At 47.1% G+C, this 25,911-nt stretch overlaps 1 protein-coding gene across 9 annotated transcripts in view; it reads left to right on the forward strand.

Annotated features, from left to right (window-relative positions):
* The window catches only part of ZFAND2B (zinc finger AN1-type containing 2B), a 164,698-nt gene extending 140,914 nt beyond the window's left edge, over positions 1–23,784 (forward strand). For all 9 annotated transcript variants that reach the window (XM_085650161.1, XM_085650166.1, XM_085650164.1 and 6 more), the window contains one exon: positions 21,528–23,784. In XM_085650161.1, coding sequence (XP_085506287.1) covers positions 21,528–21,572 — 45 coding nt within the window. In that variant the 3' untranslated portion in view covers positions 21,573–23,784. The remainder of the gene's footprint in view (positions 1–21,527) is intronic.
* The last annotated feature ends 2,127 nt before the right edge of the window (positions 23,785–25,911 follow it).

Below are 25,911 nucleotides of genomic sequence, written 5' to 3' on the forward strand. Positions count from 1 at the left end.
CGACAAGCGGTTGAGTTGTCCAGCAGAGCCCAAGATGGATTAAAGTCCACGATAGGCAATGCGAGAAGTCTCATGTGGGTACATTTTTTCCGAGCCTTAACTGTCAATACTTGCTCGAAGTAAGGTTGAGGCGTTCCCAGGATTGGGTTGTTGGCGGAAAATTTCAAGGTCCCTTTCAAATGATAGTTTCTTAACCAGTGCGTTCTGTCTTTTTCCAGGCTGTGACCAAGATGTCCTGGTTTTGCAAATTTTGACTTCCATTTCAAGTAGGCTTGTTGCTGCTGACAACTGTGCCTGCCATGGGGAGCCTACCGCTTCGAAGATTGTTTTTGATATGAGCTTTCAGTGAGGGTGCTGAGGCACGCAAAGTACTAATGTAGTATTTTATTATGTTCCCTAAGCATATGATGTCCAGGTGGGCAAGTCCCAGCACCAGTCTCACTCTGGCTCTCCTGGCCTGCCAAGGGAGAGTTAAGACCTTCTTGTAGGTGGGAAATTTGGCAATTTATGAGACGCTTGTTTAATGTCCCGGGAAAGGCTAGGTGTCCATAATAAAGGTAGGGGACAAGATAGGCTATCAAAATTTTCAGGATGGGTTCAGGGCTTGGACTATGTAGCAGTCTTGTTAAGCGTTTCAAACTGTAAATGATTCCAGCTTCCTTGCTTCTTAGATGTTTTCGTGGGCCACTGATTTTGCCCAGTCTGATAGCCTGAGGCCAAGATAGTTGTAGACTGTGCATGTTTTAATCTGCTGATCACCAAGGCGTCATTGAGCTGTTTTCTTTCGTTGGTACTTTCCAAAGATGACTAACTTGGTGTTCTCCTGGTTCACCATGAGATTGTTCAATTGATTGTACCTGTGGAGTGCATAAAGGGCTTTCTGTAGTCTGGTCCGCGTGTGATCCATTATTATGATGTCGTCGGCATACTGGAGGATTTGGAGCCGCACTTTCCCCAACCTTGGTGTTATGAAACATGCACCTTCCAGGGCTTTGCCCAGATCTGGTGTATGAAGATTAAAACGAAGGAAGGGGAGGACACAGCCTTGTTTCAGGCCTTTGCTGTTACTGTAAATTGGCTGGTCTTTATGCGAACCCAGGTCCCCTGGTGTAATGCAGTTATTGCCTTTCATAACTGTTGGGGGATTCCCCAGGAGTCTAGTTTCTCCCACAGTTTCACTCGATCCACCCGGTCAAATGCTGCACTTTAGTCTACGAAACAGCAAAAAAGATGATTGTGTCGGCTGTGTAGCTCGATGTGTCAGGTGACCCAGTGTTAAGATATTATCCGTGGTGGAGCTTTCGGGTCTGAATCCAGATTGAAAGAGGGGAAGGATGATGTTGTCTTTTTCCCAGGCTTCTAGTTCTTTCAGTAGTGTTCTGGTGTATGCTTTTGCTTGTAGGTCTAATAGAGCAATACAATGGTAATTTTCGGTTTCGTACAGTCCCTTTTTTTATAAATTGGGAAGAGGATGGATCCTTTCCATAACGATGGAATTGTTGAAGTGGCATAAGCATGCTTGAAGAGTGGTGCGAGTTGTTGTTCTGGCCAGTATTGATGTGAGGCTTTGAACACTGATGCGGGGACCCTTTAGGGGTCTGTCCTCATTTTTTTGATTAGGTCGGTTACCTCTGTGATGTTGGGTGTTTCGGGGACCTGACGTATTGCTGAGGGTGATTGTCGTGGATTGGTATGTGGTGTGTTCGGAAAGTTAAAATGTAACAACTTGGCTTGTTTGACCCACTCATCAGCTGCCACTCCGTTCTCTTTTGTCTGACTGCTGTTCTTGTGTTGGTTGATGTATTCCCAAAGTTGAATGTGTCTCCCTTCCTTTGAAGAGGGTGAAGATTTTCACCCATCCTGCATCGATCCTCTTAGATCTGATTTGCCAGACTTTCTTTCTGTGCTCTGCTCGAAGGACTGGGATTTTGTGGTTGCAAATCTGTGTTTCCTTTTTTTTCTTGCCTTCAGGGCCTTTGAGATGCTACATTTAGTTGAATGTCATTCCCTCTGTTTAATATGTAGGTGGAATGGATGGGTGTGGGTGGCCTGCATCTGGGTGGTTCCGGGTCCCCCCCTTTGGCTTGTTTTAAGTCTGCTAGGAGTGCTTCCCAGTGCCCAGGGAGAGTGATTGTGTATATTGCTGTTGAGTTTGACTCTTTGAATGTGATCCACTCCATGAGTTTTGGGCTGAGTTTTGCAGACCATTTTATTCTGATCAGAACTTTGTAGCGCTCTTCACCGGTTGGTTCCTCCCCCTGCACAAGATCATGTTGCTCTTGCTCAAGTGTGGTTTAATGACCTGCTCCAACTAGGTCTTCCCCAGAGGAGGGGACCTCATGTCTTTGAGGGAAATTGCTTAACCTGCCCCTCCCTTCACTCACCCAAGTGCGTGGTTTCTGAGAAACTATCCTTTCTATGCTTCTGCCTTTCACCAGTGAAGTTTGACAATCCTTGCAGCGACCAAAAAACCTCCAGTAGAACTAAGGCTTGATCGTTGTTACCTGTCACAAGAAACCAAGCGATTCATTTGGTGTTCCTGTCATCTGTCTGATAGGACTGCATGTGCACAACTGCAGGGTTTACTAGTTGCCACATTAGACTATCTGCATGTTTGTGAAATCTTTAGTCACTGAAGACCACATGCAAAAGACCTGGTGCATGCGCTTCCCACAGTTGGGCAGTCTCTTGGTACCTCTGACTGGCATACGCCTTTCATATGATTGCCTGGTGTGTCCTGGAGCTTCTAATATGACAGACATCTTTAGCCAACTCACTCCATCAGCCAGCCAGATGAATACATGGCCCTTGTGCCTCCAGAACCAGTTACTGTATTCTTCAGACACAGGATGGTCCTGACGGCTGGTCTCCGCGTTGTCACAATTACATTTTAATGAGATCCTTACCACCGCCCATGTGTCTCCCATTCTACTTCCCACGTCCAAATGCTGTTTCCGACAATGGATATGCTGTGTGGACATGTGGGCACCTTTATGTTGACAGTTCATTGGTTGAAAGCACAGTATTGGTTTTGATTGTAAATTTGGTGGTTTTACAGCGTGAATCCTTTTCTGGATTCACATGCTGTGCATTATTCCGCCATCTAGTGGTTGGGTCCGAAATTGTTGTTTTTGTTTTTTTGTTGCCGTCGACGACCACTTGGTGCCAGGTACGTCCCCTGTGTGATGTCAGACTGTATCCTGGAGGTCGACGTGCGCGGTAGCCATCTTCAGCTTCTTTTTTCTGCCGTTGGGTCTGGAAGCAAGACGGGAAGCTCTGAATATTTTTCAAAAAACTTAAAGAAAAGGCTACCGCGAATCACACCTTTCATCAACGCCCTAAACGGGGACAAGAGTAGTCCTCCGGCGACGACACCACAGAGGACCTAGTCGGTCCACAAATGGCGAGGTAGGGGACATGGTGAACATCCCTTTCAAGTTTTGTTCCAAGTGCTCCATGCAATCCACACGACGTCTGCAACCTGTGCCTGCACAAGGATCATCAGGATGTGGACTGTGAGGCCTGCGTGGCTTTTCGGTCTAAAATAATAAGCTGCCGAAACCAAAGAGGCCCACTACGCTACGATATCGCAGACCACTAAGAAAACATCCCTCAAAGACCTGGGTTTCTCCAGCGACGAGGAAGAACGTGGAATACCAGCAGAATCGAAGCATGAGGGATCAGGGGTTAAAATTCTAGAAGACTCCGAAAAAACCCACGCCCACAAGAAGGTGAGCAACAAAACAAAGAAAACTGATAACATAAGACACCATACACATCCGTCGGAACCGAAGCGCCATGAACATAAGGCGCAGCACTGACTCCGAGCAAAAAGGTCATCCAGGGTAGGCCGTGATTAAAAGAACCCCATGGAACAAAACCAAGGGTTACTGAGGAGGGAAAATCTCAGAAGACGCTGAAACAAGGAGTCGAGCATGAACCCGCTAAGAAAAGCACTACGCCGTCGAAACCGGACGTGGCTGCTAGAAAGAATGGAAAATACCCGGCCTCCGATGCCAAGAGAGCTTTAAGGTCGAAAACAAAAGGAAAAGACTCGAGGATGAAATGACAACGCTCCTCCAAAAGAAAAGAGTTTGACGCATCTCTGAATGATTTTCAAATCCCTAAAACCACAGTTGCAGAGCCGGAAAACATAGACGCCGAGGGAGAGGAGGAAGGTATCTTCGACTCACCTCCAATACCAGAAGTTCGCGACCACGATCCCAAAGAATACAGGGACCTACCTGAGGAGGAGGAAATCTCCAAACATTTCGAGGATTCATGGAACGATCTCGACACAGAGTCCCGAGGAGGAGGTTTGCAGTTATCCTTCGAAAGCATCACCACCAGATGACATGGCTTTCTACAATGGCTTAGTCAAGAGGGCAGCAGACCATTTCGGAGTCTTCCTCGAAAAAGAAAAAGGAGACATGTTTTCTCCTAAAAACCCTACCCCCTGCCATTAAGGGGACTAGATACCTCTCAATGCTTCTTAGCATACTGGCTCTGGGCAAAGAAGCCTTCAAGGAACCCTTCTTCAAGCAAGGGTGTAACACCAAGGGTAGAAAAGAAATACAAGGCCTCATCAAAAAACCCTAAGTATCTACAAGGATCACGGTGCCAGATTCAATTGTCACCACAGCCAGAAGAAGGGCTAACGTAGTTTCCAATACCGGTTCCCCACTGGAAAAGGAAAGTAAAAGAATGGAAATGGTCGAGAGAAGAATGGAAAAGGAAGCAAAAACACAGTGGCGCATCACAAATTCCAATGCACTACTAAATAGATACGGCCACCAACAGTGGGACGAAATAGGAGAGACTCAATAAACTGCCCAAAGAGGACAAGAAAAGAGCAAGGTCTATTGTTCAAGAAGGTGAAAACGTGGCCAATGCATGCCTGAAATCAGCCCTTCATGCTGCAGACACAGCCAGTAGGCAAATGTGCACCGGCACCATCCTCAGAAGACATCCCTGGCTAAGAATATCCGGGTTCAAACAGGAAGTGCAAACATCCATCATTAATAGACCGTTCACTAGGGACACAATCTTTGGGAAGGAAGTGGATGAATCCCTTCAGCAGATGAAAAACTACGAGACTGCTAGGGCACTGGGAGCCCTACAGCAGAGAATTTCTTTTAAGGTGGTTGCAACAACAGAAAGACCACAGGAAGAGGTGCATTTGGTCAGGGACAGCAGATGTCACAGCAACCACAAGGTCAACCCCTGGGCAACAAGCGGGTCAACAGGGAAGTTACCAAGGCTGGCAACAACAATAAACTACTCTTTCGGGGGAGAGGCAGAGTCCAAAACCCCAGAGGAAGAGGAAATGGCTCTAACTGACTCAGTCGCAGAAAAGATTCCACACAAAAAACACTAGTGTGGGTAAGGATATCCCTATACCTCAAACAGTGGGAACATATCACAGCAGACAATTGGATATTACATTTGGTAAAGTACAGGATATGCATAGAGCTAACAAACACCACCTGCAAACCCACGAAAATCAAGAAAATGTCTGAAATCTGAACTAACGCAGCTAAACTCGAAGAACAAAGAACTATTCCAAAAACGAGCAATAGAAGTAGTACCAAACAGGAATGTTTAAAAGGAAACTACTCCCCATACATCCTAGTATCAAAACAGGACCTGACTCTAAGGCCAATACTGGACTTAAGGTTCATAAACTGGTTCATACTAACACAACACACACAATGTGTACTCTTCAAGAAATAATCCCACAAATTCAAAAGGGAGACTACATGGCAAAAATAGATCTCAAAGACGCCTACTTTCATATCCCTATGAATAAAGCATACAAAGCACCTGCGGTTCCTACACAATGGAACACATCAGTTCAAAGTGCTCCCATTCAGGATAAAGTCAGCTCCACGTGTCTTCACAAAGTGCCTAGCTGCAGTGGCAGCACACCTAAGAAGGAAAGGAATCCACGTCTATACCTATCTGGACGACTGGCTCATAAGAGCACACTGAAAGCAAACATGCCACAATCATGTACAATCAGTCATCCAAACACTACAGGAACTGCGTTTTTCAATAAATCAATAATAAACTTCAACAAAACCAGAAAGGGAAACAACCTTCCTAGGAAGATTAAACTCAATAAGTGCATACCCCAAACAAAATAGGATGCAGGCTATCCATCAAGAAGTGACCCTCTACCTGAGGGGACAGTCTAACAGTGAGGAAAGTCCTAAAACTGATGGGCATGATGGCATCATGCATCCCACTTATTCCTCGCTCACGCCTACACATGCACCCATTCCAAGAATGGCTTGCTAACAGCTGGTCTCAAGCTACAGGGAGATCGGAGGATCCAGTCTTTGTTACACATAGGGTGCAAGCTGAAATACAATGGTGGGCATCCAACAACATAGCACAGGGAAGACCTTTCAGGAACCCAACTCCATCTGTGACGATCACCACGGATGCATCCCTCAACGGTTGGAGAGCACATTACAAAACAGCTGAAAGTACGCGGTCAATGGAACAAACAGGATTCCAAAAAACACAGCAACTTCCTGGAAATGTAAACGGTCTTCGTGGCATTGAAAGCACTCAAAACACATCCAGGGGAGGACTATCCTAATTCAAACAGACGATACAACAATGTTCTATCTGAACAAGCAGGGAGGTATGAAGTCCTTTCCATTGCGCACACTGGCACTGGAAATATGGAAATGGGTAATATCCCAAAGTACCAACCTACAAATAGTACATCTACCAGGAATAGACATTACAGCAGACCAGCTGAGCTGACGGAACTGCTCCGACGAATGGGAGTTGAAACAGACGACAGTACAGTATCTATTCAACCTCTGGGCAACGTCTGTGATCGACCTGTTTGCAACATTGCAGAACAAGAAATGCCAACTCTTTGCCTTGAGGTTTCCACACCGCTTGTCAGGGCGAAATGCACTTTCACTCAACTGGCCAAAGACATTTGCTTACGTTTTTCCACCAATACCACTGATGCAAAGAGTACTAGATAAAGCCGATCAGCCAGGAAGAAACGTGATTCTCATTGCCCCTCAAAGGCCAAGGCAAACGTGGTACTCAACCCTCCTACAACTATCCAAGGGAAAAATGATCAAAATCAAAGCAGAAAAGGACCTGCTAACTATGCAACAAGGCCAGATATTTTACGCGTAACCAGCAACACTGCATTTGGCATCTTGGCACCCGAGTATATAGAATTTGGCCATCTCAAGCTGCCTCTACAAATAATGGCAATTCTAAAAGAGGCAAGGAAACAGTCAACAAGACCATGCCAAGGAGCAAAATGGAAAGGATATACCACTCGGTGCACTTCTAAAAATATAATCCATTCCGTCAACACACAAGAAACAGTCCTCACACACCGAACTGATCTCTTGAACAACATCAACTACTCCAATATAAAGGTGCATCTTGCTGCCATAGTAGCATACACGAGAGGAAAATCATGCTGAAGGTTCTTCACAAGACCTGTATTTAAAAGGTTCTTAGAAGGATCATAACGCATTGCCCCACCCAAGCAACCCCAGTTCCCATATGGAGCCTAAATATAGCACTTGTTCCACTGATGGCAAAACCCTTTGAACCCATGCATGCAGCTGACCTCAAACACATTACTCTAAATACAACCTTTCTCATCGACATTACTTCCCTATGGAGAGTAAGTGAGCTACAGGCTCTAATTCTACAGGAACCATACTTGAAAATTCACAAGGATTAAGTAATCTTAAAAACCAGCCCACCCTTCTTACCCAAGGTGGTATCAAAACATCACTTAAATCAAAATATCATCCTTCCAGTTTTCTTCAAAAACCCAAAGACAAAAGGAGAAAGAAGCCACCATACCATAGATGTAAGGAGAGCATTGCAGTATTATCTGCCAACGACAGAACAAATACGCAAAACAAAACAGTTGCTTGTCGCCTACGCACCTACCAACACAGTATCAACGGTCACACAGGCTACAGTTGCAAGATGGATAGTACAAACAATCCAATCATGTTATGCCCATGCCAAAAAAGAGCTAACAATACGACCAACAGCTCAACCCACTAGAAAGAAGGGAGCAACCCTTGCTTTCATGGCCAATGTACCCATTGACACTATTTGTGCCGCAGCAACATGGGCATCACCACACGCTTTTACAAAACATTACTGTGTGGACATATAAATGAGTAAGGAAGCTCAAATTGGACAGAAGGTGCTTCAACACCTGTCTGCAAGTTCTTCCTCTCACCGCAGCCTCCCAAACACTGGAGAAACCACTACATATTCGAATGCACAGCATGTGAATCCAGAAAAGGATTCACGCTGCAAAACTAAATGGTTACTTACCAGTAGGAGTATTTTTGCAGCTTGAAGAATCTTCTGAATTCACATGCGACCCACCCGGCCTCCCCAACGAGGAAAACAAACAGGTGGGGAAGCAAATGATTACATAAGTTATTTAATAACCATCACAAGGACTACAGATTTAAAATAAGAACAGAAAATAGAATCTGAGGATGGCTACCACGAACGTCGACCTCCAGGATACCGTCTGGCGTCACACGGGGGACGTACCTTCTACCAAATGGTAGTCGACAGCGACCAAAGGAGGAAAGGAAAAAAAAAAAACTGACCAGTCCAGACCCAACCACTAGATGGCGGAATAATGCACAACATGTGAATCCAGAAAATTCTTCAAGCTGCAAAACTGCTCCTACTGGTAAGTAACCATTCCATTGTGATACAGGCGGAATGGCTGAATTCCATTCGCATCTGCCTAAGTCCACCCTTAATTCCATTTCCTGACGCGCGTGGAGACGCAGACAGCGGTCTTCCCCAGCCAGATCACACTCTGGGTGTCTCAGAGCTGCCCCACATGCAGTTGCCTTCTAAATTAATGCGAAATGCAACCTGGAAGGTGTCTTCAGTCAGTAACCTTAGGCCTGAGCTGCCTGGTGCTTTCCTCATGGCCTTCCTTGCTGTGGAAACTGCTTACCTAGCTAGTGGCTCTGTTAACTATTCCTTTTGAGGACCCTGGGGCATGCTAGGTCCGGATGGCGCAGGTAAACCCTTTGAGTAACCAGGTGCTTTATAAATTCGGTTAATCAAGAGGCGAGTTACCTGCACCCCGTATCATGCTCGATTCCAGAATTCTGGATCTTGTGGGGGATATGAAGGAGCATGGATGGGCCATGAAGATAAAAACAACAATGGGAAAAAGCTACCTTTTTAACTTTCCTCTCGCTAGGTCGGGTGCTCTCTTCCCTGATCCGCATAGAATTTTCTCATTCTCTCTGCTCTAGCGATTAGATTTTTTTTCTTCCTCACTTTTGTCACAGACATACCCAATGTGTGAAGCCAGCATGTCTGTTTAGTCACAGCAGTGGTGCCACAGTGTGTTTAGACACCCAACTGTTATGAAATCAAAAAGTAGAGGTTTAACCGAATTAAGTGATTGACGTGTCAACCCTATGCTTGTGATCTGATTTGTGACTAGTTCTCGTTATTGGCATTAGTTCTTGAAATTTATTTTTAAATTAATCCTTTTTTACTACCCAGGTGGGTTGCTCCTTTACCTGAGCAGCGCAGAACCTCCCGTTGTGCTGGCCATATGGAGTGTGTTTCAGCACTCTGGTCCGCTCTAGCCACCAATGTGTCGAGCCAGCAGTGACTGTTTACAAAAGACACATAAATGATTGATGGAATGAGGAACGAATCAAACCTTCATCCCCAGGGCTGTCTCCCTCCTCCACACACGCACTCGCACTCTGCTTGTTTCTGGTCCAGGGAGCATCTGGCCTGGCAGGTTGGGCTAGACTGTTCCCATGGGGGGCAGGGTCAAGGCGGACTTGCTTAAGACTGGGTCCGGAGTGGAATGCCGTGGCGTGCAACAAAATGATGGATGTAACCCAGATCTGTGACTGGGGGTGAATGTTTATTGGTTTAGCACTTGTCCATCATCTGTTCTGTTTGCAGCAGTAACTGTTTATTCATGGCTGTGGTGCCACAGTCTATGTAGATTTTCACAAATGAGGTGGATGACGACTCCACAATATGCTTGTGGTCCCCAGAGTAATGTGCGTTTAGACCTTCTTTCTCCCGTTAGTTCTTACTGTTTACTTGTGTGATTAGCTCAATCAGTGTGACTCTTTTTGACAGTTTCTCTGAACTGCGCAGAATGTTATCATTCTCTCCCACCCACCTCCCGAGATGCTGCCCAGCCAGCCAGGCTTTGTGAGGGCTCAGTAGTCCACCCTTTTATCTATAGCGTCAATGAGTTATACATGTATATTCGCCATATATTTATTTTTTACGCTACCAAAAGTTCTCAAATCTGGCAATTCATACCACAGTATTACTCTGTACAAAGTCTCATCCTACCAGCTACCTACATCTTCTGCGTAGGAGATGAAGGCTATGTCGTGTAAGGCGAGAGCTGTTGCACATTTTCCCCTTCAGGTTGAGTTTCCCAGTGAATTTCATAACCATGAGCTCTGTTGCCTAACTGAGCACTAGGGTATGGTGAAATTCAGATCACTCACTACATGAAGTGTTACCTGCTAACGATAAGATATCAAGTCGCCATTTTTAATAGTAACATAGAAGATATAGGACGTTTCGCTTTGTATAACCATCATTCATTTGTTCTGAGCAACAAACTATCATCTACAAAGCCTTGTCGAGGTCGAGCATCGCTTTTTAAAAGAGCTCAAGATTTACAGTCTAACGCTATTGAGCATTGAAGTGACGCCTCTTTCAAGACATCGAGATGCCATTTTCCCTCCTCTGACCTACAGTGCACCAGAGACCCTTGTGTATTGCTACCACACCCACACCATCAGAGTCCTTCTCACTCTCAAAACTTCCGGAACGACCACCAGCAGAGAGGTGTCGAGATGCTGGTCTGTCCATGGAGCAAGTAACTAAGTTACATTTGTCTGTGTCCAGCCCCATTAATGTAAATCCATATGAACTCAAATGTTCTAGCAGCTTTTATTCAGAATATAACACATGATATTGACAGGATATTTTCCATTAAGGCCTGTGGATACTTGAAAAATATTTCCCACAAAACGTCTTCACTCCAAGCCAGGAGAGCAGAAAGGAAATGATGGTTGAATTGAAGCCAAACAGCTTTGTAGCGTGGCAGTAGCCTCATACCACAGCAAATTCACCTGCCTGCAGCTACTTACTATTCCACCCGCATGATGCCCGCAGCCAGCGCATTAAGAGGGAGCTTCAGGGTTAATGTAAAGTTGGTGTCCTCTGACGCGTGATGACACTGCCAGTCTCCCTTGCTACCAAGAGCGAGATCATCGGCTCCCACACTACCACTGCTTCGCTTCCCCCCCCCCCCATCTCAGAGCAAAGCGAATACAGCTTCCCTCTCAGCAGAGACCTTAACCAAGCAAGTCGATCTCACCAGAAGCCTCCCTCACTACCACTGCTTCGCTTCCCCCCCCCCCCATCTCAGAGCAAAGCGAATACAGCTTCCCTCTCAGCAGAGACCTTAACCCAGCAAGTCGATCTCACCAGAAGCCTCCCTCACTACCACTGCTTCGCTTCCCCCCCCATCTCAGAGCAATGCAAATACAGCTTCCCTCTCAGCAGAGACCGTAACCAAGCAAGTCGATCTCACCAGAAGCCTCCCTCACTACCACTGCTTCGCTTCCCCCATCTCCGAGCAAAGCAAATACAGCTTCTGTAGTAGGGGATCTCTGTGTATAGTCATAATCTATGAATAGTCCCGCCCATGTGCGGGGACCCCGGAGCAATCAAAATATCTCTTAAGCTGTCCTGCATTTGCAAACCTGCAAAGACACTTAAGAGACAGACAAAATAATACAGCCTAATAACAATATGGCTGCACTGGCCAGCACTTCCTCTGAAGTGAACACAAAAGCCAAAATAAAGTTTAAATGTCATTTTTATTCACATCTGACATGTTCCTTTATTGTATCACACTCCCTTCACCAAAATCCCTTTAAACAATAGAGAGGAAGGGGTGGACAGACAAGCCCGATAGGCTGTCATTATGTGTCTGCTAAAGGGATACCGTGCCTTTAAGAAACTCTCCAGAGACCCCCCGGTATCCCAGGATGCACAGCCAAAGCAAGTTACTTTCAGTTCTTTTTTCCGGCTCCTGCTAGCAGGACCCTGGAGCTTGAGCTCTACCCTTTGGGTGGATAGTTGGATAGTTGGATAAAATTGGATATTTTTGGATAAATACTTTGTTCACTCGACGTCTAGCGCCTTCCTCTACTGCATCCTGCAATTTGGGGCAGTTTGGCCATTTTTAACATGGCTTTATTTGATAAGTGCCCTGAATGTGGGAGGAAGAAGGCCAAGACGGACCCACATGATGTCTGCATCCTCTGCTTGTCATCCTCACATGTCCCTGCTGCGTGTGCCATCTGTAAGACCTTCTCCAGGAGGACCCTGAGGGAGAGGGAGAAGATTCGCCTCCAGGGACAAGAGGAGCGGAGGACAGGTGGGACTTCGGGGCACGGAGGATCTTCCCCCGCCCCCCCCCCCTTCCTCTGCCCATGCTTCAGCCAGTGGAGGGACCTCCGGGCAGAAAAAGGGGCAGAAACGGCGCCTACCGGCTGGTAGGTCGCGTTCGACGTCGAAGGCGACGACGGCGAGGGATAAAGCAACGGTATGTTCGCCGTCGATCCAGGGCTCTGGATCTCGGCGTTCGACGTCGAGAGAGGGGCCGGCGGGACCCGGGACCGGGTCGCCGTTGAAGATTCCGCAGTCGACGTCGACACACCATCGACGCCGTACCGAGCCCCCTGGCCAGCCATCTACTCTTGGCTCGACGCTGACGACATCGACGCCGAGACACCGGCGACTGCCGTCGAGGCGCAGATCGGGGTCGAGGCGCAGATCGGGGTCGAGGCGCAGATCGGGGTCGAGGCGCAGGTCGGCGTCGAGGCGCAGGTCGGCGTCGAGGCGCAGGTTGGCGTCGAGGCGCAGGTTGGCGTCGAGGCGCAGGTTGGCGTCGAGGCGCAGGTCGCCGTCGAGGCGCAGGTCGCCGTTGAGGCGCAGGTCGCCGTTGAGGCGCAGGTCGCCGTTGAGGCGCAGGTCGCCGTTGAGGCGCAGGTCGCCGTTGAGGCACAGGTCGCCGTTGATGCACAGGTCGCCGTCGAGGCATGGCTCGCCGGCGGGGCAACGAAGGTCGACGTCGAGGAGACACCGCTCGCCGTCGACGTCGAGAGGCCGTTCGTCGAGGGGGGGACGGCGATCGGCGAAGAGACACCGTACGAGGTCGACGTTTAGTTCGACGTCGGACAACTGGTAACACGTCTTCGGTGATCACTATCTCCAGTCGTGGATCTAGGAGAAGCCGGCGCTCCCCCTCATGCGTTTCGGCACGGGACAGGCCCGCCAAGAGGAGAAGGGTGGACGTAAGTCCGGACAGTGCTGGTCCGGGTTCTCCTGCACGGAGTGATGGAGCCCCGCAGCCTCTCTCTCAGCCGCTGCCTCAGCGTCCTCCTACACCACCACCTCCAACGCCTCCTCCTCCTTCGCCTCCTCTTCCGCCGCCTCCTCCTCCTAAGCGACCTACGCCGCCGATGCCACAGCTCCCGCCGTCTCCTCGGCGACCGGCGACTCCTAAGGCTCCACGAAGACCGAGGTCTCGCTCTCGACGGAGGTCACGGAGTGGGCGCAGATCGTCCACTCGCACCAGACACGGCCGGCGGAGATATAGATCTCGTTCCAGAGGCACGAGGACGGACTCTTCTGGCACTGGACGTTTCTCTCCCTCGCTGTCGGAGACACCGCCTACCCGAATCTCGCCGGTGGATGATGTTGCCACGTTCCAGGAGGTGCTGATGAGGGGGGCGGCGAAATTGGGGATCTCGGTAGCAGTCCCGGTTCCCACTACCTCGGTGATCTTTGAGACATTGCACAAGGCTCATCTGTCACGCCCCCTCCTTCCTTTGGTCCCGGGGTTGGAGGAGCCAGCCATGGAGGTCTTCTTGACACCAGCCGTGGTGAAGTCTGCTCCCTCGAGGTTACAGAAAAAGTATAGGGCCCCTGATTCGGACCCGGCGTTCCTCAGGGTGGACCCTCCCCCGGACCCTGTCATTGTGGTTGCGGCTCGTAAACAACACTCCACGACGCCCTCTTCCACGGCTCCTCCGGATAAGGAGAGTCGCAAGTGGACTCCTTGGGGAGGAGAGTGTGCTCCACGTCGGCCACCACGATGAAGGCTGCTAGCGCCTCCGCTCTGTTGGGTCGCTATGACCGGTCACTCTGGGACTCCTTGCAACAGTTTGCTGCCTCCCTGCCTAGGGATAAAAGGGAGGACTTCCAGGAGGTTCTGAACGAGGGCATGATGGTCTCCAACGAGATAATCAGTGCTGCGGGGGATGTGTCGTTGCTGGCGGCCCATGGGTACTGTCACGGGGTACACATGAGGAGGCATTCCTGGCTGAGGCTCACCTCTCTGAAGCCTGAGGCGCAGCAGAAGATTGCCAATTTGCCTTTCTCTGGCACGACGCTGTTCGGGTCTCATGCGGATGACGAGATGGCCCGCATGAAGGCTGAAGCGGAAACCCTGAAAGCCGTGGGGTTGGAAAGACCCAAGGAGCAAAAGAGGTCGTTCCGCTCCTATGGCAGGCGCTATTCGAAACAGCGAGGTCAAGGGCGTCCGTCTGGTCACCAGCAACAGCACCAGCACCAACAACAACAGTTCCCCAGGCAGTCCTTTCAAAAGCGCCAGAGGGGCAGAGGACAGCATCAATCCTCGTCAGGGAACAAAGGCCCGGCCGGGTCGAAGCCCTGAAGGATCACTTCCCCCTCATCCGTTACCCGCTCCGGTGGGGGGAAGTATTCAACACTACCTGGCAGAGTGGAGGACAATAACTCAGGACAAGTGGGTGCTGAATATTGTTTGCAATGGATACAGTCTTCGTTTCACCAGCCTGCCTCCTCCGATTCCACCAGTGTGCTCTCCCTTCATGGTACGGGAGCTCCAGGGGGAGGCGGACGTCCTGTTAAGGAAGAAGGCGATAGAAGCTGTTCCTTTGAGGCAAAGAGGAACAGGCCTTTACTCCAGGTTCTTTCTCGTCAGAAAAAAGGACAAAAACGAGTTCAGGCCTATTCTAGATCTGCGTCAAGCAAACCAGTGGATCCGCAGAGAAAAGTTCTGTATGTTGTCCCTGCATCAGATATACCCTCAGTTGCATCGAGGAGATTGGCTGTGCGCCATAGATCTGCAGGACGCTTACTTTCATGTGCGGATCGCACCAAAGCATCGCAAGTTCCTGAGGTTTCTGGTAGGCAACAACCATTACCAGTATACAGTACTCCCGTTTGGTCTGAAGTCTGCCCCACGGACGTTCTCCAAGTGCATGGCAGTGGTGGCAGCACACTTGCGGAAGACCAAAGTGTTTGTGTATCCATACCTAGACGATTGGCTGATCAAGGCTTCCACGTTCCGGGAAGCACAGTGTCACTTCAACAGGACAGCTGCCTTGCTTAATCGCCTGGGGCTGCACATCAACATGTCAAAGTCAGTACCGATTCCTGTGCAGTGTCTCCAGTACTTGGGGGGCCTCAGTCTATACCTTGAACGCAAGCGTGTGTCCTTCGGAGGAGAGACGCTTATCGATCCGTGGGAAGGCCCTGCACCTCCTCTCAGCCCACTCTCCTACAGTGAAGACGGTGTCCTCCTTACTGGGGTCGATGGCTTCCTGCATCTTTCTCACCCCCAATGCACGTCTGCATATGAGGCCTCTGCAGGAATGTCTGGAGGATCAATGGGACCAGAGGCGGGGGCGTTGGGAGGACAAGATTCATCTGTCCCAACACGCTCTTCAATCTCTGAAATGGTGGTGCTCCTCAGAGAATGTTTGCAAGGGGACTCCTTTCCACAAGGATATTCCGGTCCAGACCATAGTGACCGATGCGTCTCTCCAGGGCTGGGGAGCGCATTCGGGCCCTCTTCAGATTCAGGGGATATGGTCGCAGACGGAGATGACTTACCACATCAACTTTTTGGAACTCAGAGCAGTACACTTGGCCCTGAAGGCGTTCCATCCCTCCTTCACGACGAACTCCCTGCTTGTTCAGACGGACAATACTACTACCATGTACTACCTCAACAAGCAGGGGGGCTCCCGTTCACGCACGCTGTCTCGGGAGGCACAGACGATCTGGAATTGGCTGGTGGCCAGGAACCTGACGATCACGGCGACCCATCTGCCGGGAGTGCAGAATGCCCAAGCCGATGCGCTCAGCAGGCTCGTTCAAGAAAATCACGAGTGGGTGCTAAACGACGACATGCTAAGAGACGTCTTTGCAGAGTGGGGCACTCCGGATATTGATCTGTTCGCTACGGCAGAAAACAGCAAATGCCGCGACTTCGCGTCCAGGTACTACCAACCAGGGACGCTGGGGAATGCCCTATGGATCAGCTGGTCCAACAGCTTTCTCTACGCCTTTCCACCCATTCCCCTGATTCCGGTGGTGCTGATCAAGCTGTCGCAATCCAGAGCCAGGATGATCCTGATTGCTCCGGAGTGGCCGAGGCAATGGTGGTTCACCGACCTTCTTCACCGGTCTGTTCTGCCACACCGGCGCCTGCCGTGTCGGCCGGACCTTCTCACGAAGTTCGGAGGACAGATGGTTCATCCCAATCTCTCGTCCTTGAGTTTGGCAGCATGGCTCCTGAGCTAGTACAGTATGGACACTTGAACCTACCTCAGGACTGTATGGAGATCTTGAAAGAGTCGAAGAGACAGTCTACGAGGACTTCTTACGCCTATAAGTGGAAGAGATTCTGCTTGTGGTGCAAGGCGAAGGACATTGACCCTACATCCTGTAAAGATGTTATTTTGCCTTATCTGCTGCAGTTGGCTCAGACTGGGCTTAATTTTCAGTCTATTAAAGTTCATCTCGCAGCTTTGACTGCGTATAGAAAGGGCCCTTCCCAAACCTCATTTTTTCAAATCCCTGTGATTAATGATTTTTTGGAGGGTTTGCGTAAGGTGTTTCCCCCTGTTAGACGACCTTCTCCACCATGGGAATTGAACGTGGTGGTGTCCAGATTGATGAGGGAGCCTTTTGAGCCTATTCATAAGGCTTCTTTGCAGCATTTGTCCTGGAAGGCTGCCTTCCTTGTGGCCATTACATCGGCCAGGAGGGTGAGTGAGATTCATGCTCTGTGTTGTCAAGAGCCGTATACTGTATTCCATGCGTCTAAAGTAGTGATGTGTACGCATCCTAAATTTTTGCCTAAAGTGAGATCTGATTTCCATGTAAATCAAATGATAACTTTGCCTACATTTTTTCAGCATCCTTCCTCTCCGGCGGAGAGGTCTCTGCATTCACTAGATGTGCGTAGGGTGTTGAAATTCTATCTAGATAAGACAAGACATCCGCAGGTCGGATCAACTGTTTGTAAATTATGGTTCAGTACGAACTGGTCTAGCTACCTCAAAACAGTCCATTTCCAGATGGATTGTGTCCTGTATTCAGCTTTGTTATCAGAAAGCTAACAAGACGTTAGGGGGTAAGCCTACAGCACATTCGACTAGGGGCAAAGCAGCTACTACAGCTTTGCTTAGGAATGTTCCAATTGCTGACATTTGTAAGGCTGCCACCTGGAAGTTGGTCCATACGTTTACAAAGTATTACTGCCTGGACTCCGATGCTAGGGCAGATGCGCAGGTTGGACAGGCTTCGCTGAGGAATTTGTTTGCACAGTGATTTGTTGGTGTTTGGTTATTACTCCACCGCTGTTTGTTGGTTGGGATGGGCTTGCCATTCTATTCATAGATTATGACTATACACAGAGAGACCCTACTACAGAAGGAGTAGTTTCTTACCTGTAACTCCAGTTCTGTAGTAGGGGTATCTCTGTTATAGTCATAAGCGACCCTCCCTCCTCCCCGGTGGAGTAATCCTGGCAGTATCAGGCCTGTTGTGTCTGTCCATTTTTGGCCCATTCTTCCTCTTTCCTGCTGCCACTGGAGGGAATGAGGCTGATCCGGCATATTATCGAGCTGGAATCCGTCCCTGTGACTTGTGCTGAATTTGTTGTGATATTTGCACCACTGCCCTCACCTTGTCTGCTTTCCAACAACCTGCAGAAGTGATGTGGATTTCTAATTTTTACTTCCAGCCAGGCCCAACACAAAGGTCTCACTTAAAGGGCCATCAGCCCTGCCTGGTGTTGAAGTCTCATCCTGGCTGGAAGCCATCTGGAGCCTAACACCTAAATGCCACAGCAATGGAAGCAAACCAAGGAGCGCCGCTTGTTACCACTTTACAAGTACCTAAGAGAAACTGGGATTTGGAGGCAGGCTTTTGGCTTTTTCCAACCCCTGTATCAAACAATTTAACATGTATCCGTCCATCTGAGTGATTACACTGATAACTAGATAGCTCTTACTTATTTATCCCAACATAGGGTGTCAAAGCGAATGACATCAGATATTCTACAGAGACAATGATTCTTACCAGTGTTTCCCTCCAATATAGAGTAAATGTTGTTTTTTTTTTTTTATAAAAAGTGAGGGCTACAGGGTTTAGGAGTCCAATATCCTCCATGGCAAGCTCTGTATGTTTGTGCTTTTGTCTGGAGAGACTCGAACAGGATTTGAAATGTAATGCAGTGGGTGGGGTTTTCTGTACTAATAAGACTTTATTACTACCCAAAGAAGCCCGCTAGTACCCTTGGAGTAACAAAAGATTCAGAAAAAGCAAGGTTCTCTACTTCTGACTTGCAGTTTGCTTGCATCTTCTGGATGTATCTTCATAGCTCGCTGTTCTGCATTAGAAGGCTTGTACCTGATGAACTACAAGTAACACACGTATCTCTCTGGTAAGAACAGTAACCCAGCAAGCTAATTACACAGAGTACAAATCTAGGATTTGCAAGTTACACATTGCGTTTTGCGTCCGGCACATTAATCCTCCATGCTACTTTATGGTGAGTGAAAACTGTGACTAGATAAAGCACAGCTTACTTTAAGTGCATTAACCACAAGAGTTATCTTACTGTTATTAAACTCTGGAAATTGAGGAACTAAAGATCGTTGTAGAATGTGCATTACCTCTGTAATATATTTTAAAATGAAGCAAGTTTGTCATTAATTGAGCCAGCCTGAATATATTTGCTGTCATATTCGTGCTTACTCGCAGTTTCTTTGCAGCAGAGTTACGATTTAAAAATAAATTTATAAGCTGTCTGTCAGACTCCACTTTTCATGACCCCACCCTAGTGGCTTCGCTACGCCTTGGGCTGGCTGTGGTGGCCCTTGAATTTGCTGCCTGCGGCAGCCTGATTGACAAATGGGTGGGGGAGGATGGGGGGATGGCGGGGAGTGTGCTGGCGATTCATTCAGCTGTGGTTAAGAGCGGGGGGGTGCTCCCCCCCCACCTTCCCATTGCTACGCCGCTGCTCCGACCCCTTATGGATTCCATCCCCTTTGTGCTGACCAAAATAATCCACAATTTGTCTCCCAGAGTCCGTTTTTATCATTTCCAGCACCATCTCCTGGTGATCTTAACATTTCACCATAGCAGTTTCATCATCCTTCAGAATATTAGAAACCCAAATGTCTGCTGTAGTAACTCCTACACCTGTCTCTGAAATCCCCTCTTCTGGATGTAGGTGTACTGGCTGATGTCTTGGGGCCACTTGCCAGACATGTAAACCCTGACCGACGACACCACCTTTCTTAGAGCGTCAATCAGGGAAAATAACATCTCAACTCCCCTCTCTGTATCTAAGCTTTGGCAAGGAAGTTCTGGGGGGTATCAACTGCAGTCACTACCCTTGCAGAGCCTGGTCTCACTGACATGGGTAATGAAGCTACAGCACTGTAGACAATAACAAAATAAAGTTTAGTCAAGGTCCACCAATCTCACCTAGGATCTTATTAAATTCAGCTTCCACTTAACAAACTTTAGTGTCTTTTCATCAACATGTTCCTGCAAAACAGCATAATTTCCAAGACCCCTAAAATGGGACAAATCACACACATTCCCCCCAAAAACCCTCTGCAAATCCAAACCAATAACTTACCAAACCTCTCATGGCTGTGTTAAGGTATTGAGCAATGCCGTTCGTTGGTACACAATCAAACTGTATTTGTTTCATACCAATTGCGCTTTCACAAAGGCCACAACCCAGAAACTGCTTCATTAAAATAACGAGATGATTCTCTCGCCGTCATTGACATCGGTGGAGTATAGTAATCCTTGATTTAACAGTGGCCTTTGATGCCATAGGCAACCAGAAACTAACCTACACACTTGACCCGCATATAAATATAAAAGGTACTGTGAGCTAATGCGTCTTATCCTACCCCTTTAATCAAACACCTAGAGAGGATTGCCATTTTTAGTTTTGATATTGTTCCTCTTGACTTTGTGGTCTATCTTATCCTCTATGCTTTTCACCGTTTATATGGGGCCTTTGTCAATAATGCTCAAATGCAATATCATCTCTGTACGTACACCAGAATGAATCTGAGAACATAATTGATCCATTACCAGCTGACTCTAACTCAATCAGCTTAAGTCAACTCCGAGTGGACGAGGCTGGCAGATTAGTAGTTTTCAGATTCAGTGGAGCTAATGTTCCCCGTATGCTATTTTATGATTGCTAGATGATTGATAATATGCCAGTTAAACTAAATAATATAAAATAGTAGTTCAGTATCGACCTGATGTCCGCTTGTGGTGACCATTGAAGATCTAGCTTATCCTTTCTCCCTATCCCCCTGCATATGTTTATCCGCTATTTTCTTTTCATCACCTTCTCCTGTGGCATTTTATACTTTAACACCCCCTTCTTTGCTCCTCAACCTTTAGACTTACCTTCTCCGTCGTGCTGGCGAGACCTCCTTTTGTTCCACTGTATTCTGGCAAAAATGTAATTGTTTTTTTATTCTACAATTTCCTGTTACTAGCTTCATCCTGGTTTGCCAGTTCTTACTGTATTCCTCAACCCCTGTTTCAATAATGTACTTTGTTTGCCTAGCTTGTGGTTCTCAGGATTATATGCAAGAGTTATTTCACTCTCCTTTGTCCGTTATGTTGAAAAGCACTCTACTACTTATGATTTTTTGCACTATATAAAAATGTAAATACAAATAAAAACTATGCTATTGAGGATTCTTTTTATGTATTGTTAAACCAATCCAATACAATTTATAGCAGTTTTTGTACAGAGGTATTGATTGGGCAGTTATGAAAATCCAGTCACCATCATCCAGACCGAGGATTACTTTCATAACAAAAATGATTCTGGCCCTATTTCTCAGTTAGCTTTTTTGAGGCTGGAGTAGAAAAGTGTTCTTGTACTTCTTCTTTTGTTTTTTTTTTTTTTGTTTTTTTTTTGTTTTTATAGAACTTGACTTTTATTAGCCATTTTTCACTTCCTCAGTTTGTTCACCAGCTTGAGATTTCCTTCCATTCTCTTGGTATGCATCAGAGTAGGTTTCTGCTAACTTACATAGTCACCACTGTTTAGTTGAATTCATTTTTGTTTTTCATTTCAGGCTGAGACACGGACTTCAAAAACTTCAAACTGCACCTTGTCTTGACAGACACCCAGTAGCGTGTGGAGACCCACCGGTGAGAGGAAGGAGCGGTGCCACAGAAGATACGCTAGCCCACTGCGCGTGTGGGTGTATGCGACTGTTGCTCAAATGTAGCTCTGAGGCCGCTCAAGTCATAAGAGTTACAGATGAAGCACATTATCTATTTGTAAATGTTTTTCTTTTAGGGCTATAATGATTGACCTAAAGAAGTCTTCATTGGCGGACAGTATTATAGTGATAAACTTTTATCCGACTCTTATTTAAAATGTTTCTATGGGTCTAACGTGATGGGGTGTTGTTAATGTATAAATTGTAAAGATAATTTATCATCTACTTAGTTCATGTAAAAAATGTCAATGCTGCCACTGATGTTCTTGATGGAGATGGCTTGTTTTAAAAGTGCTAACCACTGATCGAAAGACTGCTATATACATTCTTGGGATTGGCTGGCGCGAGGAGCAGGATCAGACCTGAGTCATGCTTGAAAGTTGACCTACTGGTAGAATGGGTACATCATGTTCCACCATGTGATAAATGGAGCGATGCAGAATTCAGGGGCATTGTACCTGGTCTGGTTCTTTTGGGTTGTGCTATGCAATACCAAAAATGTAATGGCTGTAATTTGGGGCTTACTCCCCTGACAAGCCACAGTAAGATGGTGTTGATGAAGAACAAAATGGCTGCCGGTCATGTCAGGAGAGATCTATACTTCACTTTAAACTTGGTCAAGAGGTTAGTCATGTTTTATTGAAACAGAGCTCGCTAGTGTTGATTATTCACGGTTCAACTGTCATATGTTGTGTATGTGTGTGACGATGTGAACGTTTTAGTTCAAACTACCATTTTCTTCTAACAAACAGCATGAAACCAATTATTGAACACATTCACTAATGATGCATACAATGGTTTATACAAGTAATGACAGGAGTTATGCAGTTTTTCAGTAACCGTTATTAATGGGACTCATCTTTTTAAGCCAGAAAAATTGATGGGCGTTCTTACCAATGTTGCTAGTTATCAGGGTTTGTTTTTGGTATAACCGTGCCCCACCCAGTATGACCTTATTTATTCTTTTTGTTTTACTGATTGTTTTGCTTTTCCAGTTAATTGTGTTATTTAACAAAATATTTGACTGTATGAATATCACATAAATGTTTTGAAGTGCCCTGCCAATTTCTCTTTACCCAGACAAGGGTTCAGAAGACATAGTTGAAGCCGTTTTGCATTGAGACTAACTTATTTCTGAAGTGACTTGCTAGATGCACCTATGGCATTAAAATATTATTCCAGTTTTTTAAATCTGCAGCTTGTCTGTCCATCACCAGAGGTATGATGAAAAGCTCTTATTTATGAAGGTGCACCGTTGGCAATGAGGAGTAGTCTGTTTGCATGCAATCATCCACAAAAGACGTGAGTTAGGCATGTAGAGATGTGCATGCTAGAAAAACCATGATGTGAATGGTTTGCGATTCACATAGCATATAGAGGAACCATATTAGACAGTTTTTTTAATCATTTCAAGGGAGGAGTGCAATGGATCTTTCTTACGTATACATACTTCGATCAAGATCTGTAAAAAGATGGAACATTCAGATGTTGTGAACACAAAGTAAGGGACCTGGCCAGATTTGCAGTGTAATCCGTTTAGTTCTGATGGAGTTTGTGGTTGGTGCTGTATATAGGCATTTGCATGGTGGCCAAAAGACATGCTGAGGCTCTGAATCATTAGCACTTATTTGCAATGTTGTAACGCTGAATACACCGACTGTTACCTGTATCAACGTTGTGTTCAGAATAGTCGTTCTGTACACTGACTGAGCCTGTAGGCAGGCTGTCCTTGTGATGTTTGTGACTTGTGTGTGTGGTTCATTGCTTGTGGGATTTTGCACAACTACCCTCTTAGCTCCCTTCAAGGACTTGTCTGTTTTCAAAATTGTCTTGTCAGAAACTAAGTCATTGCCGTACACGGCTGTACTATTACCAACAATTTTGTTTAATTAAATAGCAAGTAGCAATAAACTTACATAAATCCCATGCAGATGTGGATGGGCATCTCCTGATTAATAATTGTATCGTGTAAATAAAGAGCGTGCAATGGGGGCTCTTGCTTGTGTTGTCTGATACCTAAACTTGTCATTGCTTTTGCCTTCAGTAGCAGTATCACTGTAATATTGTGGGTTATTTTCAAAATACAACTTTTTTTCCAAAAACAAAATGCCTTTGGCTTTATGATTCCTTGCTGCATGACGTCTTACCTGAGACATCACCAGGCTTCTGTTGGGAATGATAGATTGGAAAGAGTTTAGAATGTAAATGCAAGTTCGAGGCATATGAGCTGCAGATCACACACTTAGGATAAGATCACCATCTGGTGTTGGGCTCGGATGATTGCAGGTTGTTGTTGTCTTCGGAAGAAGCCTTTTGGTCACGAGATAGGTGACTCCTCCTCTGGACAACAGTGCGCATGGGCATCCACTCCATCCTCAGATTGATTTTTTTCCACCATTGGGTTCGGATGAACTTTTCCACTCCGGCTGAAAACTTCTGAAAATCCAGCTTTCGAAGCGAAAAACCTTTACAACTCGACATCGAAATTCAATTGGACCGGTTCCGGACACGGCTCATGGAAAGGACACCTTTTAAAAAAATGCCCCCAATGTGGAGCAAAGTTCCCCCACAGTGACCACCACGAGGTCTGCAACCTGTGCCTCTCGCCGGAACATAACGAATCCAGCTGTCCAGCCTGCGCCGCATTCCGATCCAAGAAAACCATCCGGGACCGAAGAGCTCGACGCCATATCATGGCCAGACCGGCTCCAGAACCAGAGGACATCTTTGCTCAGGATGTCCCGGAAGAAGATTCCGAAGAACTTCAAATTATATCCGAAGCGGACGATTCGGATGACCTCATCACTCCGGGGCAACGAGTGAGTACCTGTGCCCCTACCCCAACCCCCCCAAAAAAGGCATTGGTCAAGACTCCGCCAGCTGGCCCCAGTCACGACCGAAAACCGTCTTCAGAAGCCCCACCCTCAGGCTCGGTGCCGAAGAAATATAAGCCTACAGGTGGCTCGGGCTCGAGCAAACCACATGTTATAGTACCCACAGTACCTTCGGCACCGAAGACTCAAGACCTCTCGGCACCGAAGCAGGCTCCGAAACCATCGAGACCTATTGATAAACCGACATCTTAAGCTATCAAGCTCAAAGATTCCCTCTCTGCACCGAAACGTTCTTCGGCACCGAAATCCCCGCCGGCACGGAAAATTCTTCGGCACCGAAATCCTCATCGGCACCGAAACAACTGTCTAAAGTCCATAAAGACTCTACTGATCATCCAAAACGTAGATCGGAACCGAAAAAATCTGTACCAAAGCCACTTTCGGACAATGAAGAACTTTTTCACCCTGATCCCACGCAAAAAAGGATTTATATCAATCCAAAAACTGGACATGTCACCGCTGTGCCATACAAGAAAAGGAAGCTGGACTCAACACCTTCTCCAGCTCCCATAAAGAAGAAGGACTCCGCCACCTCACCCATTCGTCCTTCCTCTCCTATATCACCTCTCACCCCACCCCGCCCCCCCCCTGCCCCCACCTCCTTCTCCTCTATCATCTCCTTCACATACACCACCTCCACAGGATGATGATGGCTTAGGGGGAGGGGGTGATCCGGATGACCTTAATGATCCTGATGATCCTTTCACACTCCCGGATATGGCACCCTTAGATGACTGGGCTTACCCGTTACCTGATATTCCTGATCCCACTACATACCCCTCCCCTCCAGATGACCACCTAGGGTTTGGGCAGCTGTTAAACAGGGCAGCACTTTTCCATGGCGTCACCATGCATTCAGATACACCCGAAGAAGACTTTCTTCTAGACACATTCGAACAGTCTCAAAAATCAGTTCAAATGTTGCCCATGATTAAGGGAGTCATAAAACACGCCACAGAGGTTTTTAAAGATCCTTTCAGAGCTAGGGTTCTTAACCCCCGAATTGAAAAAAAATATAGACCTGCCCCACAAGATCCCTATTACATTAAAGCACAGCTCCCTCTAGACTCTTTAGTAGTTTCAAACGCAAGAAAGCGGGCTAACTCCCAAACGGGAGACACACCGCCCCCAGACAGAGTCCAAGCTATTAGAGGCCTTTGGCAAAAGAGTTGCAGCAGAAGCTGCTAACCATTGGCGTATTGCCAACACACAAGCCCTATTAGCCCGATATGATAGAGCTCATTATGATCAGTTTGAAGATATTTTACAACACCTACCAGATCAGTACAAATCCCAGGCCAATGACCTCATCCAAGAGGGGAAACTCATATCTAACGCAT

The sequence above is a fragment of the Triturus cristatus genome, chromosome 3_2 (genome assembly GCF_964204655.1).
Source record: "Triturus cristatus chromosome 3_2, aTriCri1.1, whole genome shotgun sequence".
Lineage (NCBI taxonomy): Eukaryota > Metazoa > Chordata > Amphibia > Caudata > Salamandridae > Triturus > Triturus cristatus.